This window comes from Syngnathoides biaculeatus, chromosome 8, assembly GCF_019802595.1.
Source record: "Syngnathoides biaculeatus isolate LvHL_M chromosome 8, ASM1980259v1, whole genome shotgun sequence".
Classification (NCBI taxonomy): Eukaryota; Metazoa; Chordata; class Actinopteri; order Syngnathiformes; family Syngnathidae; genus Syngnathoides; species Syngnathoides biaculeatus.
In genome coordinates this window covers 11,083,045-11,105,332 of record NC_084647.1, presented here as the reverse complement: position 1 = coordinate 11,105,332, position 22,288 = coordinate 11,083,045, and the positions used below count along the sequence as shown (strand labels likewise).

Genomic DNA, 22,288 nt, shown 5'->3' with positions numbered 1-22,288 from the left:
CACCCCGCTAGGACCCGCTTCTTCACTTCCTTACCGCACTCTCCATTGCGCTGTATTGTTGACCCCAAGGATTTGAAGTCGTCCACCCTCGCCATCTCTTCTTCCTGTAGACTCACTCTTCCCCTTCCACCCCTCTCATCCACGCACATAGTGCATCCCTCCATCTTTCTAATTCTTCCTCCACCTGCTCCCTGCTTTCACTGCATATCACAATATCATCTGCGAACATCACGGTCCAAGGGGATTCCAGTCTAACCTCACCTGTCAGCCTATCCATTACTACCGCAAACAGGAAGGGGCTCAGCGCGGATCCCTGATGCAGTCCCACCTCCACCTTGAAATTCTTCAGACACACCTACGGCACACCTCACCGATGTTCTGCTGCCCTCATACATGTCCTGTACTATTCTAACATATCTCTCCGCCACACCAGACTTGCACATGCAGTACCACAGTTCCTCTCTTGGTACTCTGTCATAGGCTTTCTCTCGATCCACAGACACAATGTAGCTCCTTCTGACCTTCTCTGTACTTTTCCACGAGCATCCTCAAGACAAATAATGCATCTGTGGTACTCTGTCTAGAAACCATACTGTTGCTCGGAGATACTTACTTCTGTCCTGAGTCTAGCCATATACTTAATAATGATATAGCAAGCACGCTGCTGACACATCACACCGCTGCGCAAACTAATCGGAACCACAAACCAGCATATGTCATAGATTTGGAACGGGAAGATTAAGGTTGTCCCACTGCGAACAATTAAACACAATTTTGGTTGCGAGATGGTCATCTTCCTCGCTGCTGTCGAGATGCCTTTGAGCCAATCACTGTCCCAAACTGGTCGTCTCAAGAGGACCTGCTCTGTCCGCATACACTTTCACTCTCGCATCTCGCCTTACATGCATGCAATCTAGTTCCATGGTGTACAACACACACACACACACGTATCAATACACAGTACAGACGGATAGAATTTCTCGCTGAGGATTACAGTGGGCAGCACGGTGGGCTCAGCGGGTAACGCGTTGGCGTCACAGTTCTGAGGTCCCGGGTTCAATCCCGGACCCACCTGTGTGGAGTTTGCATGTTCTCCCCGTACCTGTGTGGGTTTTCTCCGGGCACTCCGGTTTCCTCCCACATCCCAAAAACATGCAACGATAATTGGTCACTCTAAATTGCCCCTAGGTGGGATTGTGAGTGCGGCTGTTTGTCTCTTATGTGCCCTGCGAGCAGTTCAGGGTGTACCCCGCCTCCTGCCCGTTGACAGCTGGGATAGGCTCCAGCACTCCTTGCGACCCTCATGAGGATAAGCGGCAAAGATAATGGATGGATTACAATTATAATAAATTGAACTCACTGTGCAATGACAATAGATATTTTAATTGTATGGTGGTGCGAAGCCCCCTGTTCCCCCTCATGCAGGTGTACATAATGTAGTGGTAGAGGGAGAGAGGGAGGGGGGAGAAAGAGAGAGAGAGAGAGAGGGATGGATGGAGGGAGGAGGGAGGGAGGGAGAGAGAGAGAGAGAGAGAGAGAGATGGCGGCGAGCACGTCTAAAATGGTGCAACACAGCGTTGAGCAGACGGGCGCAGACTGCCAGGCGCGCACATGCAGCGCTCTTTTAAAGCCGCAGGATTTGGATTAGCTCGTGTGCGAGCCGATCAGCCCGGAGCCAGCCAAGGAGGGAGGGCGCTAAGGGCCGATTTTGATCTTTTACCGGGTCGAGAGGAGAAGGAGGGGAGGCGCGAGGCACGGAGAATGGGCTATTTTGGACCCGGGCACTGAGCCTGCTCCCTGCGCGGCGTATTAGGCGGCTTTTCCACGCAAGCAAATCGCCTCCCCGCGGCCACCGCCAAGACGTCGTGAACGACGGCTCCCGACAGCTCCTTCCACCTCCTTGTCAAGGGGACATAATAATAATCATCATAATAAATAACGCCAGTCGCCGCCAGCCTGCTCCACGCACAAGTGCTCCTCGCCGGACATGAAAGTGCAGCAAGGCTGCAACTCGTCAGACATGGGCATCCCCGTCACCACCGAGGAAGAACTGCGCAGACACAGCGTCATCACCCCCGAGGATGTGCTCGGTTTGCAAAAGATCACCAAGAGTGAGTAAACGAGTCCGTTCGGAAGCCGCGCGTGTAATCGGCGACACCGGGCGCGCGCGCGAAGATTCCTGCCCGTCTGCTCCCGCCGGCCCCGGGTGTCACTTGGCGCTGTTGCGTAAACTGCAACGCGACATTTTGCATTCTTTAAGGAAGGTTGTGCACCATGGACAGCGACTCGGAAATTTCTCCGTGCGCCCGACAAGGAGACCGCGATAGGGGAAAGCGATGTGTGTGAATGCAATTTGTGATGACAGCGTGACTTTGGTTTCCAAGTTCAACTACAGTGGATGGGATGTAACAGGTTAGTTGAAGTTAAAAAAAAAAAAAAAAAAAAGACTGAATGACGTCATTGGGAGCCTCATCTGCAGGCTAAAAGTTTTCCAAAATTGATTAATCAAACGTAATACCGTAGTCAAAATGAGTCTTGAGCATGTGAGATACTTGAAGTGACGTTTACTTCTTACACAATATTTATGGATGAGTGTATTAGAAGAAGTTGTGGGGGAAAAAAAGCGAATGAACTTTTTTTTTCAAAATATTATTTATAATACGTACACAATACATTTTGCATCCATCCTCACTCGAGCCAATCACTCGGCAGCCAATCGAAAACACAACCATTCACACTCACATTCACGCCCCAAGAACATCCATCCATCCTTTTTCTTTGCCGCTTATCCTCACGAGGGTCACGCGGAGTGCTGAACCCTATCCCAGCTGTCACTGGGCAGGAGGCGGGGTACACCCTGAACTAGTCGCCAGCCAATCCCAGGCCACATCGAAACGAACATCCAATCACACTCACAATCACACCTAGGTGCAATTTAGAGTGTCCAATTAATGACCTCCAAGAACATTTTAGTCTTTAATTAATTTAAAAAGCATATTTTTTGGGATGTGGAATCAAGTTTGACTGCCGGGATCAAATCTGTGCGAGGACTGAGACAACATGCGTACTTCGGACAGGAAAGGCGCTACCTGGATTCGAACCCTGAACCTCAGACCCGAGAGTTCCACCTCAATTTGTTTTATCCCACAAACAAAAAGTGAAAGTTATTATCATATTCTATGAATGACCATGACTACGATAACCTGATAAACATTTTACAGCATTGGGCACAAACGAATCAGTTGGTCAAACTCGATGCGCGGGGGCCAGATCCGGCCAGTCGCGTGATTTTATGTGGCCCTCGGAGGCAAATCATCTGCATCAACTTCCATGATTTAAGTTAAAATCCGTATCAAAATTTCAAATTGTCACATCATATAAATGATAACATTGCGATATTACAAGTTTTTTTTGTGTGTGTGTTATGAAACAACAATAGTTGAAAATCCCATTACTCTTGATTTCTGATTCCAAAACCAGTTCATAAATTTCATATGAAAATATGACGAGGCGGTCAAAGATTTTTTTCATGGTTTCACACTCATAACGGCCCTCTTAGGTAAAATGTGGCATGACAAAAATGAATTTGCTGCAGTGTTCAGACGCTAATATGATAAATTAAGGGCTGCATCCGTGAGATAATACTTAAATCAGCCATGATGGTGCGCTAATCTGTCCTCACCACTGACAACACGTAATCGGGATTATGTTAGGAGGGCGGAAATACCGCGTTATGCACTAACATGACACACATCGGGTAATTAATGATCCCACAAGCAAAATGTAGTGTATGCAAATATTAACTGTATTTTCAGGCGTTTATTCTTCTCGACTTTTTTTCGTCGCCTTCTCCAGAGGTGATGTCAGTGGACGCGTGACCGTTATTTTGTTTCTTGTGGTTCCTGTTGCGATGTTTAGCAACTTGTGCTTTGGAATGCCCTGCGAACAAACACTTTGTTTTTAAACTCCACCAACTCCCTCAGCTTTACAGATGCCACGCTCCGCTACGTAGGCATTGTGTGTCCTGTGGAAGACGTGCTTATTTTGCCCCGTGAGAGAATTCTTCTTTTCCTTTCGGCTTGTCCCATTAGGGGTCGCCGCAGCGTGTTATCTTTTTCCATCTAAGCCGATCCCATGCATCTTCCTCTCTAACCACAACTGCCTTCTTGGACTGTGTTGTCATGCACAACTTTAGTTTATAATAAAACCCACTGAACATCATGTCCTCGTCTTGGATTCCTGCATTTGGGTCCACCCGTGCACCGTTGGTTCATGCCAAATCCAACATTGGCGGTCCCTCTAATGAGCTCATTTCTAATCCTATCCAACCTGCTCACTCCGAGCGAGAACCTCAACATCTTCATTTGGGCCACCTCCAGTTCTGCTTCCTGTCGTTTCTTCAGTGCCACCGTCTCTAATCCGTACATCACGGCCGGCCTCACCACTGTTTTATAAACTTTACCCTTCATCCTAGCTGAGACTCTTCTGTCACATAGAACACCAGACACCTTCCGCCAACTGTTCCACCTGCCTTGTACCCATTTCTCCACTTCCTCATTGCTCCGTGTCGTTGACCCCAAGTATTTGAAGTCATCCACCCTCGCCATCTCTTCTCCCTGTAGTCTCACCCTTCCCCCTCCACCCCTCTCATTCACACACATATATTCTGTTTTACTTCGGCTAATCTTCATTCCTCTCCTTTCCAGTGCATGTCTCCATTTTTCTAATTTCTAATTCTAATAACTGCCCTCAGAGAGAATATCAGTGCCAATAATTGCGGAGGCCACACATTGAAGGATTTCCCTTTAAGAAGAGATTTTTTTTTTTTTTTTTTAAACAGCGGTAACAGTTCCGAGCACCTTTCAGTGCTTCATTTTCTGCTTCGAGAGAGAGAGAAAAGTGGTGCCTGATGTCAGCAAAGCAGTGATTGCCTCAGCCGGCGGAAGCAAGATTGTCTTCAGGGGCTGCCCGGGGGCGGCCAATCACGGCGCCTAAATGCGATTACCGAGACACAACACAGGCAGCCAAGCACACCTCCGGCAGAAAAAAAAACCACCACTGACAAAGGGGGGAATGGAACATCATCATGGTAACATCTCAGTCTGTGTTTTTAACTTGCGACCAAGCCGCGGTTAGGGCTTCAGACGCTTTTGTCGTTTTCCAGATGACTTGGTCCTTGAATTCCTTTTGGGCTTTTCCGTTGCCATTACCTGCCATGACCACGGACCTCATTCATTAGATCAGCGATCCCCCCCTCCCTGCACATTCGTGTGTATTGAGAGCTAATCAGCGTACGCGGGGGTAGGAGGCATGATTGCCGTCTCTCATCAATTACAAGGTTGCAAGATTCTGTGAGCCGCGACTGATTTTGTACAGTGGAAGCAGGGTTCGAGTTATTCCTGTACGCAGCCCCCGTCTTTCCTCTGTCGTCCTGGACTTTCCTCTCATTTGCACTAAAATACTTTAGAGGACTGACTGACACTGTTTTGTCAGTGCTGCCACACTGCCCTGTCTCAGTACCGCTGTCCTCTACTGTGCCGTCCAGTCCTTTTTTGCCACCCGCGACGTTCCTTCCTCACAAGATGTACCACCGCCTTCGCTGTTCACGTTTCGTCTTTGCTCTCTGCCCACTCGAAAAATCTCTTCCTGTCCGTCTGTATTTCCAATGAATATGCATCACATTAGGAACAAACTACAGAGGGAATATTTCATCAAATGCGACCGTTGCACAGCAGAACTAGTCGGGGATGAAAAGGCGTACTGATCCACGGTATAGGATCACTAAGCAGCAGAACATGACGGGTTTTTTTTTTTTTTTTTTTTTTTTTAAAAAAGGATGATTTAAAAGAATTTTGAAGCCAAGTTATAGGACCCATGGTACAAAAGGATCCATTCTGGTCGAGCAGAGACCACTTCTTGGACACGAGTGTTTGGCGTTGGCAAAGACCAGAGCGCCACATCCCCTTTACACTTCGGTTTATTAAAACAAAAACTCTGGAGGTATTGAACCCCAATTTTCCAAATGAAGAATATTGATTGTTCCTCTCGCTCCTCGATATCATCTCTTGATGTGATCCCCCAACCTCAGAACGTCGAAACGGACAGAACAGTTTCTGCTGGATAGCAACGAAAAAGGCCGTACGTTTTCTTGTACAGATTTCAGTTTTCTTACCCAAGAAGTATCCGTGACCGCATATAAACCGTTTATTGCATAACGGTAATTTAGCCTTCCGGCAATAAAAAGAAAGACTATCCTCTGTCACCTCCCCGTGAACCCAACAGTGAGCCAAGGTGCTTTCTGGTTCTGTTCGTGTCAGACATGACACGGAAGAATTATTCACGGGTGTATCATGTCAACAGAGAATGCTAATGTCCCTTTGGACTGTCCCCTGTTGATATATTATTTGTTATGAACGCGCACAGCTGCGTTCAGAAGAGGTTGACGGGCGAGTCCGATGGACAGGAACATGTGTTTGTGCGAACTCAACCCTTGTCTGAAGGTCTGTAATTCCATGGTAATCTCTGGGATTAAAGAGCTATACGTGGCATCTCGCTTTGCTCTTTAGCGGTTCTGCATCCGGGTCCCATTTGTATGGAGAAATCAAGTGACTCATTGTAATTGATAATTGTTCCAAAATCAGATCTAGTCTTGAAAGGCTTGAAATCCCTGAAGATATTTTAATGTTGTCCGGTTCTCTGATTGTCTTTTCATCAGTTTTTGGAAAGGACTTCCAGTTCCATGTGTATTTGGCATCTACTCTCTTAATGGTACAGGATGAGTTCAAGGTAGTTTTCCCCCCAATGTATTCAATATTTGTTCAACACCAGAAATTCTACTTCTCAATATGTGTGTCAAAGGAAATTTGAGGATAGCAACCAAGTTTAAAGTGCAACTATGCCACAAACTATGAGCCTAAGAACTATTTGATAACATTTAAAGTCACCTTCCAAAGTCACTCCAAAAAGTAAATTATTGACATATGATTTGATTTTGTAAAATTCCACAATAGGACCATGTATGTATACTTTACTTTGCTCTTCCTCGACATACAAACCTTGTTTCTCAATGCAGGTGTGTCACTTCAAAATACGCGAAACAAATTACTAGCGGAAATTCCGGCCTACAAGACGTGACTTTTTTCACACGCTCTCAACCCTGCGGTTTATGCTGTGATGCGGTGCTAGCATTAGCACATCGCTAGCGCTAACACACGCTGGCTTTAAGCCTTGGTACCCAGAAAGCGTTTAACACTAGCGCCGCGCTAACGCTAGCCCTGCACTAATGCTAGCCCTCCGCTAATGCTAGTGCCGCGCTAGCATTAAACTCTTTCTCTGTACCAAGGCTTATAACCAGGTCCGCTTTATAGGCCAGGAATTACGGGACTTTCCTTTTTAATTAGGGCTTTGAGATCATTTGGTAGCATTTTAGTGTCATATAGGAAGCAAGTCGCAAATAAGTGAGCTTTTTCAGCAAATACTGTATTTATCATTTTAATATTCAAAATACAAAACTGAGCTTCTTGTTCTCCTGGGCGGTGATAACAGCGGAAGGCCTCAGGTATGCACCTTCCCCAACTCCTTCAAGCGAAACACTTCATTTGCATAGCGCCTTCGCCGAGCCCGGAATTGCCTTTGATTTGCCGCGGCACACCGACTGAGCAGAGCAGTCAGGTGGATGAGTGCAAAGAAGAGGCTAAGCGAGCTGGCACCGCTATCACGACAGTTGCTAGGTGACTCTGGTAAAGGAAATCAAGTGGAGGTTTTTTTTTTTTTTTTTTTTTTTTTGGATTTGCGCTTATATATCTGTCTGTCTGTCGGTCAGAATTATTATTTTACCGATTGTGATCCATCCAAAATCTTTCAAAGTGCTCAGATTTGATTGAAATGTACAAAGGCCACATTCAGATAATCATTTAACATTCAACATCCAGGGAAAACCCAGAAACCCAAAAAGCCAAGACCAGAGTTGAGAATCGGACCTCAACCAATACTTAATGTCTGTTACTGCCACGTACAGGAATTAAGTAGGACCTAATCAACCTTGACCTGGAGGACGGTCGCTAACCCGTAAAATTGCGGAGGACTGCGTCAGGAAGGGTACTCGTCTTAAAACTTTGCCCAAAAAATATGAGCGTTCATCGAAAGAATTCCACACCGGATCAGTCGAGGCCCAGATTAACGACTGCCGTCGGTGCCGTTAACCCACAGCGCGCTGGTGGAAAATGTCGGGACTCTGGTAGGAAATGATCGTGAGTTGGATGATTCTCCATCAGAGCAAGTGAAAAGGAAGAAAGTTTCAAAGTTTATTTTACCGCGGCGTAGATGGGAAAAGCGACGGAGTAGGAAGAGTTTATTCAGAATGTCCTTGAGGTGAAAAGAGTGTCAGATTGAGTGATGAGGTTGAAACCTCAAATTGAGGATGTTATGTTTGACATAATTAGCGGTAATGCCCCCAAATGGGATGGGATGGGATGTGAATGAGAAGAGAAAGAGAAATTCTGGAAGGAGTGAGAGGAAGTAGTCCCAGGCAGAAAGAGTCTGGATTGATGGAGACGGGGGTGATGAATAAGTGAGTGGCCAAGTCTGCCACCCAGGAAAGGAATTTGGAGCGACAGATGTGGTGGACTTTGGCAAAGGAATGGAAATGGATGCACTGAATACTTATTTTTACTCCCAAAAAGAGGAAGGCACATAGGGTGACCTGCAAGAGCCGAGGTAGAACCACGCAGGTTGATTAGCGGAATTTACGGCCTCCAGGGCGCACCTGATTATAAGCCTCACCTTGTACAGGGCCGGTTACAAAAAAACATACCGGTAAAAAAAATCACTCAGACACGGCAGTAACACAGCAGCAACACACTAGCACACCGCTAACAGGGTAGGTTAGATAAAAACATACCGGTAAAAATCACTCAGACACTGCAGTAACACAACAGTAACACACTAGCACACCGCTAATGCTAGCGCAGCACTAACAGAGCTGGTTAAAAATGAAAAAAAAAAAAAAAAAAAAAAAAACATACCGGTAAAAGTCAATTCCTTGGCACATATATTCCACCGGTCTCACTGTTACCTTTTCCGCTCGAGAGCCCCCTTGCGGCCGTTCAAAAAAAAAGTACGAATTAGCCGCATCACCGCACAAGCCGCAGGGTTGAAAGCGTGTGAAAAAAGTCGCGCCTTATAGGCCGGAAATTACGAGGTCACGATCATCATCATCTTGTGCAGACGATGTAATCTGATGGAGGTTTACAAGTGCTTGGACTTGCACCTTAAAATTCCATTCGTGAATCATTTTGACACTAATAAATATCAGAACATTACTCCTCGTACTACTCTGGAAAAAGGAAAATCCTACAAATGAATGTGAGTTTAAAATGGCTTACTTTAACCAGGATCCCTCACAGTACTTTTGGTCTCAGAATCCCAGGGGGTCCGTTTTGGTCTCATCGGTGCCATAAATCCCCACACCGAGCGAACCAAAGTGCCCCCTTTCCAGTTAGCCTGCTAGCTAATTAGCCAGAACTGACCTCGACACATCTACAAAGGGTTTGTGCATATATTGCTTGATGGATAAAACTACGGCTGTGAGTCACGTTCTACATTCTGTTCATTTCCGCAGCCCGCAGAACACATCTCGTTTTGTTCTCGTAACGCGAGCGTGGAAAGGGGCTGGCGTCCTATCGTTGTTCCAAACGTCTGCGGGGCGGCGTAATAAGATGTCACGGGTAAAGCCGCTCTGCGCGGGGAGCCCGTCAAGCCTCGCGTCGTTTTGTTGGTAACGAGATTCCCGCCCAGGCAGAGCACGTACGAGTTAGCGCGTAGCTGCCTGTCGCTGACACAGTCCAGTGAGTCATCTTTGCGTTACAACAAGAGCGGCACGATGAGGACGATTTTCACAACATTTTTTTGTTCAATTTTCATTTCTGTTGATTATATATTTTCTTTTAAACCCCCCCCCCGAAAAAAATCCAACATGTTTAAAAGAAGTACATTCAAAGGACTTCTCTATTGAGTCGACACTGCGGCCCGTACACGATTTGAACACATTGTGTAATCACGTTTGGATGAGTCAGCGTTTAAAAGCTTATTATGCGAATTATGTCCCCCGGTGGGGGGGAAAAAAAAAAAATGTAGGCGACAAACATGTTGCGAGACGCAAATAGCCTTGTACCGTCCTGGGTGAATCACAGCTCGCAGAGGCTAACTGACATTTAGATGAACAGATTTGTGCATCTTGTTGACGTGCTTCGCGTGAGAGTTCCAATCCAACTTCCCTTCCCCGGTGCCCCTCCCCTTACCGGCAATAGGGGGCGTTGTACCAACGTGACCACTCTAAACCCACTTGGACATTTTTTGGAGGCCAACATTTTTTTTTTACAGCTGTTAGAGAGAAATTTCTGCATCATGTGATGTTTACTGGCAGCACAGCTGGTAAAGCGTTGGTTGGCCTCACAGTTCTGAGGACCCGGGCTCGATTCCGACCCAGCCTGTGTGGAGTTTGCATGTTCTCCCCGTGCCTGCGTGGCTTTTCTCCTGGGCACTTAGGTTTCCTCCCACATTCCAAAAATATGCAACATTAATTGGACACTCTAAATTGCCCCACGGTGTGATTGTGAGTGCGGCTGTTTGTCTCCATGTGCCCTGTAATTGGCTGGCAACCAGTTCAGGGTGTACGCCGCCTCCTGCCCGTTGACAGACGGGATAGGCTTCAGCACTCCCATTACCCTTGTGAGGATAAGCGGCAAAGAAAAACAGATGGATGGATGGATGGATGGATGTGAGGCTTACCATTAGTGCACACAACTTGTATTGAAACGTGGCGGTATAAATGAAGGATCGATATTTACACAAATCTATACATTTACGAATGTTTGATTTGATTTTCTAACAATCATTCAAATCATGCTTTGGTCAGTTCATTTGGTTTAGTTTAGTCCATCAATTTTTTTTTCTTAGGCGCTTATCCTCACAAGGGTAGAGAGGGGAGTGCTGGAGCCTATCCCAGCTGTAAACCGGGCAGGAGGCAGCGTGCAACCTGAAATGGTCGCCAGCCAACCGCAGGTCACAAAGAGGCAAACAGCCGCACCCACAATCACACCTAGGGGCAATTTAGAGTGTCCGATTAATGTTGCATGTTTTTTGGGGATGTGGGAGGAAACCGGAGTGCCCGGGGAAAACCCACGCAGGCACGGGGAAAACATGCAAACAGCACACAGGCGGGGCCAGGATCGAACTCGGGTCCTCGGAACTGTGAGGCCAACGGTCTACCAGCTGCTACAGCGTGCCGGTGGTTTAGTTTAGTATTTGTGAAATTATGGTCATGCTCAGCTCAATGCATATATATCACATTTCGTGGCTATAAAATGTCAAATTTGCCTTTGTGGGGATGGAAAGAAATGAAATGACGATAAATTATTGCAAAGCCTTCGTCAGAGTGGAGAGTTTTCACAGTTCCGTGTTCCAGTCAGCATCAGCACAAAACTTGCAAGGCTTCTGCCAGAAACCCGACGACAAAGAGGAGCTTCAACTTACAGTTTTGGCCCACCCAGAAGTGAATAAATGAATCGGATGGAACATGATGATCACGAACGTGATCCGGGGAGGGGTTGAGCGCAGGCGCCGGCCTCGCAATCTGACGGATTTGGAGCATTTTTTGCGAAGGAGGGTGCGCAAGTTGCCACATCAAGATATGCCACACATGCCAGGGTGCTGCAACAGTACGAGTTCAGTTTGAGGGTGTGCAGTTTATGCAAACAGGTCATTGCATGTCGTTTTCTTTGTTCTTATTATTATGAAAGGATTTCATTTTTCTAATTCATTTGTACAGGATAGGTCACATGATCATAAATTGTTTCATTCCTTCACAAAACCCAGCATTTGATCAGCCGCACGTCTTTTTATTTTTTTTTAAATCCACATTGGTATCATTGAATAGAATTGAGTTGATTCTTTAAATTGCAAGAAATACAAATTAAATCAACAAAAGGAACGGAATAAAATGCTGTTGACTAAATCGCGTATGCAAGACAAAATACTGCATTCATTTTCGACGTACATAAAACTGAGGCAGTTTTGAGGCTCGGGGTTTGAATCCCTGCTGCGGTCTTTCACTGTCAAGTTTTTTTTCCGTGTACTTCCGCAGGTTTCACCTCATATTCTGGCTTCCTCACACATTCCAAAAAAAGATGGCTGTTACAGTACGTCAGTCACTCACGTTTGAAAAATGTACGAATGTAGTCAGTCATGTCTGTGGATAAAGTTGCGGGTGTGTGTTCTGTTTGTAATCATGAGTGTACCCCTTTAAGAGCGGAGGGGGGCGGTGTCAGGTAAACTAGGAAGTAAAAGTAGGCTGAGCAGCAGCTTGTTATTATAGATCGTGTGCTTCCGTGTTGAAAAAAAAAAAAAGACGTCAGGCTGAGGTTCAATTCGCTGGATCGGTTTTCATATGCGCTGATACTGTGCGAGAAGTGCGCAGTTGCACAGTTGCACAGCTTAGAGGGAACATTGGTCAAGACTACACAAAATAAATGACGTCTTTCAACATCTATGTATTTCTACTTGAAACAAATTTTACGTGCGTGATTTTTCGTGCTCGACTGTGCAAGTTTGCGTGTGCAATGGTGCGCGGGCGCATACGCGCCCGTCAAATCACAGTGACTGCAGTACATTCATTGAAGACTAAATTGTGCAGTTGCTTGTCGATACTGTATGCGCCATGTGATTGACCGGCGATCAGTTCAGGGTGTGCCACGCCTCTCGCCCGGAGTCAGCTCGGATAGGCACCAGAATGCCTGCAATGTTAGTGTGGATAAGCGGTACAGAAAATGGATGGATGATTGTTTACCAATGGACAAAATGCATCTGCAACAACTTTCTAGGGCCAAACAGCAACATCCGGGCATGCAAACATACCCAGTCCATCAAATGAATAAAAACTTTCGGCTTGTCCCGTTAGGGGTCGCCACAGCGTGTCATCTTATTCCATCCGAGCCTATTTCGTGGATTTTCCTCTCTAACACCCACTGTACTCATGTCCTCCCTCAGCACATCCATCAACCTTTTCTTTGGTCTTCCTCTCGCTCTCTTCCCTGGTATCTCCATCCTTACCACCCTCCTACCAATTTCCTCACTCTCTCGCCTCTGGACATGTCCAAACCATCGAAGTCTGCTCTCTCGATCGACCCTTGTCTCCAAAACATCCGACTTTGGCTGTCCCGCTAACGAGCTCATTTCTAACCCTATCCAACCTGTTCTCACTGAGCGAGAACCTCAACATCTTCATTTCTGCCACCTCCAGTTCTGCTTCCTGTTGTTTCTTCAGCGCCTCCGTCTCCGTCATGGCCGCCCTCACCACTGTTTTATAAAGTTTGCCCTTCATCCTAGCGGAGATTTTTCTGTCACATAGAACACCAGACACCTTCCACCAACTGTTCCACCGGGCTTGTACCCGTTTCTTCACTTCCTCATTGCTCCGTGTCGTTGACCCCAAGTATTTAAAGTCATCCACCCTCGCCATCCCTTCTCCCTAGAGCCTCACTCTTCCCCCTCCGGCCCTCTCATTCACACCCATGTATTCTGTTTTACTTCTTCTTATCTTCATTCCGCTCCTTTCCAGTCCGAGCCTCCATCTTTCTAATTGCTCCCTGCTTTCACTGCATATCACAATATCATCTGCAAACATCATGGTGCAGCAAATGAATATAAACACCGTCTCTGTTTGCACTTTACGGTCGGGTGTCAACTATAGTGTGCTCTACTTTACTGAAAGGTCTATATATATCTCGAAGCAGGTGGCTAAATCCCGATTGGACCATCTGCTCTCTAACCCCTTCAGATACTAAGATGCTGTGTCTTTGCGCACGTATACAAGTGCATGCCTCCTCAGGTTTTTATCCTGGGTTCAGTTTTTTCCCCCTTCTGCGACAAATGTAATTGCACGCTGTACGAGACCGGCCAGTCCCAGCCCGTTACACAACACGGGACGGGTAAAATAGACTTCGCAAAGGTGTGGAAACCGCCACTGCTTAGTCCATGTGATGGTAAAACACAATAAGCCTCTTATATGTAATCCTCCTCCCATGTTGGGAAAAGAGCGTTTCACACACACATGCGCACACCATCTAATGGGGTCCAAGGGTTAAAAGGGGCCCACTGGAGCATTTTTCCCATGAGGACCCGTCCCAAAAGTGCAAAGTAAAGGTGCGAGGTTAAGGTCCGTGTAGCGCAAGACGGCGGAGCACGTGGTTAGCACGTCTGCGCCGCAATCAAAAAGTTCTCGGTTAAAAAGTTTTAAAATGAACACACGGAATATTATGTGATCTATGATTATAGTGAATACTCGGTTCTTGAAAAAATAGGTTTTAGAATGAAAATTTTGTGATTTCTTTTTTGCTTCTGTTTTCGAATGAAAATCGGTACTCGAACGCACCATGAAAAAAAAAAACGGAAATAACATAACGTGTGCGGCCCGTCCAGCTGATCCACGACGAGCGTTGTTTTTGTATGTAACGCACCCTCGGGAAACATCGATTTGGTTTTTGAACAAATTCTGGAACGGATTGGGATCGAGAACCGAGGTTGTACTGTATTTCCAAGGAACAGAGGGAGAAATTACGTCACCTTAACAAGTATTAAACATGTAACTAAGTTTCTTTCGGCTTGTCCCGTTAGGGGTCGCCGCTGCGTGACATTTCAGATGAACGCTCATATTTGTTTGTTTGTCAAGTTTTTACGCCGGATGTCGCTTCCTGACGCAACCCCTCCCGGGGAGTGGTGGCCGCGGTGGGATACGAACTTGCAACCCCTGGTATACCAAACCAATGAGCTACGGGGCCTCCGCATTGTAAATATGTGCAACTGAAAATTAGGACCATTTTTTACATTGTATGTGCTCATTTTAAAGGAATTTGTGGCAATTCTCCAAAATCACGTGACCCTAAATGTAATACGCAGCGGAAATTGGATAGACGGATGCTCAAAGGCTGTGCCACACAAGCATAGAAAAAAACAATCGGACATATAAAAACATTTCTATCCACTTTCCAACAACTGTTCGAACCACATCAATAATGTGGAACGCATTATCGTTGACGTCAATGTAGCCGATTTTCTTTTCCTGTTTCAGACTACCTTTGTTCGCCGGAGGAAAACGTCCACATGATCGACTTCACCAGGTTCAAGATCCGTGACATGGAAACAGGGACGGTCCTGTTTGAGATCACCAAACCGCCAGCACCAGGTCAGCTCAAAACCATTGACGTCAAATGGGTCCGTCATGCTAACAATAGTGCGGCGGCAATCAAACTACGGTATTTTAAACTAAAAAAAAAAAAACAAAACAGTTATTAACATGTGGCAATTTATTTATATAGAATTATGCAAGTGATTATATCCTATAAAATCACAATGTCACATCATTGGTCAGTCATTTTCAAAATGGGCTGTGGGCTACTCACGTTCTCCTTTGGGATTTATGGTGCCCACGGGCGCCATATTGATGACCCAACCACTGGAAACTCGAAGGTCAAACGCAAACGGCTTTTCTCCTCCACCTGTTCCAGAATCATGCTGCTACCTTTAGAAACAACTATACAGGCAACGTATTATAGTATAATTTGAATTTTACTAAACACCAAATAAACATAATTCAGCAGCAGTTTTGTTTTGTTTTTGTCCTATTTTTAAGAGGGACTGACCCCGAAAACACTTACTGTCAGTTTATCCTGATTATTAAAGATTTTTTTTAGGATTGAATAATAAAAATACGATAATTTGGATGCAATTCTAATAATGGGTGTCAATTATCTGAAGATTTTAGCTATTTGCGATCTAGATCCATCCCAATTCGCTGCGATTAATGTGAGCCTATAGAGCTCGTGCACGTGACGTCAGCATTTTCACGGCGCCATATTGGCGGTCGAAAAGAGCCGCTCGACAAGGTAAGGGACATCGAACTGGAGCAGAATATTCACAATGCCCGAGACTTGTTGTGCTGTTGGTTGTCACAACAGACGAGACAGATATTCAAAGAGGTCATTCTATGGAATACCAGCTGAAAAGACGTGAAAAGATTGATGGATTTTGGCAATTAAACGGGATGCATGGTGCCCAACTAAAAGACACACATGCCTGTGTAGCGATCACTTCATTTCAGGTAGGAATTTTTATTCTCAATCTCAAATTCCCAAAAAGTATTTATAATGCCAAATTGGCTCAGTTGAGAACAATGCGTTAAAAAAACCCTGACAGGGAGTCGTCTCCAACGTACACGGAAGCATGTTGCGGCCACACATTGAACTTCGGTAAACCTCTGCCCGACAGACTTATTGTTATTATTTTTTTAAATATGCATTGTTCTCAAATGAGGCCAATGCGTACTTAAAAAAAGATAATAATAAAATGACAGCCACAGAGAGGTTTATGTAGGTTAAGGTGTGGCCGCAACACGCTTTTGTGTACATTGGAGACGACGCCGTCTTTTTTTTTTTTTTCCAACACGTGCTCAAATGAGCCATTTTGGCATTATAAATACAGTACTTCTCGGGAAACGCTACGGAGGAACCGACTCGCTTGTCCTCTTTTTATTTTCCAATCATAGTTAATGAATACGAGTCTATGTAAAACCAGGGTTCGTTTATTTAAATATTGGTATTTGTAGTGAATACTAGCTGAAAAGATTGATGGATTTCAGCAAATGTTAACATGTAGCTGAACACACTTCCGCGTTCACGAGCAATCTCCCTGTTGAGAACAGATCCAGCGACGTAGTATTTGTATGCGTCCAGAATTTTCTACGCTTTCAAACTCTTCCGTGTAAATCACGGCGACTTACTCACCAGATACGCGTGTAGATCCGGTTGTCCAAAACAAGGAGTCCACTTTCTTATCGCCAAAAACATCGACTTCAGCATTAAGTATGGGTCCTCCATGCCAAGTGTCTCTCATTTTTCCACTTACTTCGTTTATTATCAACTTCTAAATGTTGAACGGTATCGGACAAGACTGGGCGTCGTGCTCCAAGATGTATTTTCGTGTCGTCTCCAATCGACTTGGCATTGATGTATGCTTTGCTAGACCGTCAATATGGCGACATAAAAAAGTCACACGATTTCGGTGACGTAGGTGCACGAGCTTTATAGCATACGGTATGTTCCTTGTGAGGCAAAATTGTGTACTCGTAAAAATTTGCATGCTACTACTACTACGACTAGTGAAGTGATCGAGCGTCTTCTTCCAGACTAATAATCATATTTATTCATAGCAGGAGGCAGAAAGCAGTGCGACCCCAACGCCGGGCGCTTCGTGCGCTACCAGTTTACCCCCGCCTTCCTCCAGTTGCGGCAGGTCGGAGCCACGTAAGTTCCCCAAGTGGTTTTGCGAGAGGCAAGCGAGTATGACGACTAAAAGGCTGGATGAGAGTGCGAGAGAGAGTAAAATGTCAAAACCTGAAGGGTGCACTTGTGTGCTCGGTCCGGCTGCTCTCGCAGAACCGTCAAACAGGATGTAGTAGGAGGTTGTGGGTGGCTGACGAGTGAGAACACGTTGCCGATATTCCAGCACCGCCGTTCAGTGTTAACGTGAGACTACACTTGATTATTATTATTTTCATTTCTGTTTATTGTATACTATTGACCTAACATAAAATTCAGGGATTCTCAACTGATTGGTTGAGACTCCCAAAAGGTTTTATGTTCACGTCTGACATGTTTTTCATCCACATTTAATGTAATTTTGATTTTACTACAGTCTTATAGTAGGCGAGTGACCGACTACGCGTTAAGATTTCCGTCGTCCCCGTTGGAGTGGAACTCTGTCGTAAACCGACGACCCCGCTGAACGGTAAAATATTGGGCGCGCATCCCTTTTAAGCGGAAATTGCCATGCGACAGACACTTTATTAATCCGGTTACAAAACACCTCGAAGATATTAGGTCTGGGACTTTCCTAAAAGAAGACCTTGTGACAAAATATATTTAATTTTTTTCAGACATAATGTTGTGCAATCGGTGGCTCACCTGGTAAAGCGTTGGCCTCAGAGTTCTGAGTTCCCGGGTCCATTCCCGGACCTGCCTGTGTGGAGTTTGCATCTTCTCTCCGTGCCTGCGTGGGTTTTCTCTGGGCCCTCCGGTTTTCTCACACATCCCAAAAACATGCAACATTAATAGAAGACTATAAATATTCCCTAGGTGTGATTGTGAGTGCGGCTGTTTGTCTCTATGTGCCCTGTGATTGGCTGGCAACCAGTTCAGGGTGTACCCCGATTCCTGCCGATGACAGCTGGCATAGGCACCAGCACTCCTGTGAACCTTGTGAGGATAAGCGGCTAAGAAAATTGGTGGATGTTTAAAATGAGTCATTTTCATCTGACAGATGACACAATAGCGATGGCGCTAATCATTGTATTGTATTGTTTTGACTATTTTAACTTTTATATTTCATGTTAATCGGCAACATTCCCACGCTAAAGCGATATTGACGGACCACAAATTCTGCAACTTATTGAGCAACATACAATAGTTACTGTGTCAATGAAAACAATATTTGCCACAAACGAACTCGCCACGTCTTTCCGAGGGCCCCGCAGCTGCCGACAAGGTGCCTGACGTAAAATACGTAAAGGTCAGCACAGAAACGTGCGCGCATGATTTGTACAACAGTGGACTGTTCTCGTCTGACGTCACACAACGTCCAGGTTCAGAAAACGGTCGCCATTTTGGATGGGTGAATTCACGTAAACGGACCATAACTAAGCAGGGATCAGTTCAGAAAGGCGGATGAATGGGGGCGCGCTGCTATGTTATCGGTTGCTCAAACGAAAGTGGGCGTTGGAAAGCGTCTTTCCTTCGACTGCCAGCTGTGATCAAGAACCAGTGTGAAAAAACTGAGCAGTTATCCAGCAAACGGCGACAACTGTGGCTGTCTCGTATCAGCAGAGCCGATCTAGCAGCCAAGCCATTCCCTTGTGTCAGAGTTCGCACGGAGCATTTTGTTCTTGGTAGGTATTGGATACGTTTTAGAATTTCACACCGACTAAGCAATAACTAATTTCTGTGAAGGAGAAGTGTGCTCTATAATAAGTTTGCAAAAATAATAATAATAATCTACACCTCTTTTGTTGGTATAATCAACATCATTTAACACAACGCTGTAACCACACGGTAGATATTTAAATTGTGCGCTACACCAACCTTAGCAGTGCAGAGACACAGGTTGCTTACAAATGGATGCCGCCGCACCACGAACCCAGCCATTGATGAATTGCTTGTAGGCCTCCAGATCTTTGTCATTCTTTACATTCTTTAGCTGGTCCGCGGTGTAAGCGCTCGTCGAGAAGAGGAGATAGTTGACGATGTCTGGATAGGTTACCGCAGTTCGAAATTCTTGCTCCATTTGTGTTTCTCCATCGATATTGTCGATCAAAGCACACTTCTTGTTGTACCGGTTTCTTGAAACAACATCGAACGAGCCAGCGATAACTTTCCAAAGTCTTTTTAGCCGTCATGCGTCACTTTTAACAGTCGTACGAACATTTGTGTAACTCCGGTCTGTATGCAAAAGCGGCAGAGTGAACCCATCCAACATGGCGGCGATTGTAAGCAGCGCCCGGATGAGGTCACATGGTACAAAACTATTCTCTCTTCTGAAGAATTGATCTTTTTTTTTCCCCGACCGATTGTCCTCAAAATTAAAATAAGAATGGTATAGAATCCCACGCTTGTGGAGGGGTGTGTTGGCTGGTGTAAACTTGAGCTACGTGATATCGTACGTGTTTTCCACACTGCAGTTCAGCTAACAATTAGATACGGGCGGTTCTCTTGTGCGTGCAGGGTGGAGTTCACAGTGGGCGACACGCCCATCAACAACTTCCGCATGATCGAGAGACACTACTTCCGCGACCAGCTGCTCAAGAGCTTCGACTTTGAGTTTGGCTTCTGCATGCCCAGCAGCAAGAACACATGCGAGCACATCTACGAGTTCCCCGCCTTGTCAGAAGACATCAGTAAGCACAGTCGCATACGGAAATCCAAATCCGGTTTCAGGTCTATGTACTGGTAGTAGTATGTATGCTCTTTTTCCTCAATTATAAGACAATTTAGCCGGCTAGAGCAGTATTTCCTAACCTTTATTAGGCCGAGGTACCCATTTCTCATTAGAAAACTGTCATGGCACATCACCCCAAAAGATGTCACAAAAAAAGTATGAATAAACAAATGATGATCTCGTCTTATTTCGCTCACGAATGTAATTACTCGGTGTGAACTGTGGGCCTCAATTAAACAAATTGAACCCAGGAAGCCGTGACTAATTCAGCTATATAAATGGCAGCCGGGTTTCAACGTAACTTCGGCCATCTCGCGGAAGACAATTTCTTTGTTCTTCCAGTCACTGTAATTATCTGCGGGGAAATAAAGAAAAACTGGATAATCACCCACCGCACCGCTGATGATCTCGCACAGCAAATTAGTATGCCACAGCACCCTGATCGAGAATCAATGCATTAGTACAACATCTACGTTTGTCACCGCTCTGTGTCAGGGAGAGCTAGGACACCCTCATTTCAGCCACTTCTATCTGCTAACGCTAGCGCTGCGCTAACACTAACAGGGCCGATTAAAATAAAACTTACCTGTAGATATTACTGAGACACGCAAGTAACACGGCAGCAACACGCTAGCACAGCGCTAACAAGGCCGGTAAAAGTCACTTCCTCGGCACATACTTTCCAGCGGTCTCATTCTTACCTTTCCCGCTCGAGTGCCCCCTCGAAGCCGTTGGAAAAAAAATGCACAAATTAGCCGCAGGGTTGAAAGCGTGTGAAAAAAGTCGCGGCTTGCAGGCCGGGAATTACGGCAATACTCTTGCAATGGATCTTAGGCAGTCATCAAAGAAACGCTCAAACTGCTTTTGGTTCAGAACGTCACACAGATCCCAAAGCTAAACCGTAAATCTGTCGGGTTCTCTCTGCCTCTCAGTGCGTGAGATGATCCTGCATCCTTACGAGACACAATCTGACAGCTTCTACTTTGTGGACAACAAGCTGGTGATGCACAACAAGGCAGACTATTCCTACAGCGGAGGGCCGTAGGACCACCCACCGCCCACCCTCGCCCACCGCCCAGCCCCCTTCTCTAGACATTGTCCACTCAACCGTCTCCACTTCAGGACCCGAAATAGAAGAACCCATGGACGTCTCATATCCGTTAGCTCATCGTGTAGCAATGTACACCGGTGAGCGTCACGGTAATGTCCGCGCGCCAAGCACGTACATCGCGCATACAGTACATATCAGTTTCCGTCGTGTGTGTTTTGATAGCCAGTAAAAATCGATAGACATCGCATACTGTAACACTTTTTGTCTTTTAACGGGGTCTGATATTTATGTGGTTTGTACTAACGATGGATTCTATTTCTGATGGCGACAAAGTCCCGACGCGGCTCAGCTCGGAATGGCAGACAAAAATGTGATATTTGTCAAATGGTTGTGTGTGTGTGTGTGTATGAATGTGTGCGTGTGTGTCATTTTTGTTTTCAGGTTCATAGCACGACTATCTCGAGAGTATTTTTCAAAGGAGTAGCCATGATGAAGTGTTAGACAGGATGCGTAGAAATTTTGATATCCAGTACATACGCTGTAGTCCAGAACACTGTGTATACATTTTAAATATGATAAGTGTTGTATTTTATGTCCAATTTTGAAAAGTGAAATTACATCAATGCAATAAATATGGGACTTTTTCCGAAATTCGTGTCCTTTTCCATTTTGTCTGGTACGTCTTTTAGCGGCACAATTGAATTTTTTTTTTTTTTTTTTAAATAATGCTACTTTTTAGTTTGAATTAATGCACTTTGCCTTTGTTGACACATTATCACTCCAGTTTCGAACTCAAGGCCAGATTCGGCCCACCACATTAATTCTAGTTCGATTTGTGGTAAAATTACACTGCGTTTTCCCTTGAACAAAGTTTGAGATACCCCAAGAACCTGTTTTCTGGCAAACATCATTTTACAAATAAAGGGCTAGTTTATATAGATGAGCAAATTTCCTTGACTAGTGATCGCTTATCTAGCCATTAATTTGTAGTGTACTGTACGTGAAACGTGAATTATACATGTTTGATACTCGTAGATATTTTGAGGGAGAAGATAACTTTGTTGCCCCCCCCCCAAAAAAAATAAAAAAATAAAATACATGTAGTTTAGGTGGAAGGACCTGACACTATCTCTGCTGCCATCTTCTGTCCCAACTGCAGCATTACCTCAACACACAACTCGTCGTCATTCTTGGTTC

At 45.4% G+C, this 22,288-nt stretch overlaps 1 protein-coding gene across 1 annotated transcript; it reads left to right on the top strand.

The window, feature by feature from the left end:
* The first annotated feature begins 1,930 nt into the window (after positions 1-1,930).
* Positions 1,931-21,634, top strand: unc119a (unc-119 homolog a (C. elegans)). The gene is made up of 5 exons (XM_061827037.1): positions 1,931-2,111; positions 15,125-15,238; positions 17,264-17,354; positions 19,827-19,999; positions 20,973-21,634. Exons 1-5 carry the CDS (start codon positions 1,988-1,990, stop codon positions 21,083-21,085), a joined length of 615 nt encoding a protein of 204 aa, XP_061683021.1. The 5' UTR covers positions 1,931-1,987; the 3' UTR covers positions 21,086-21,634.
* Positions 21,635-22,288: the final 654 nt, after the last annotated feature.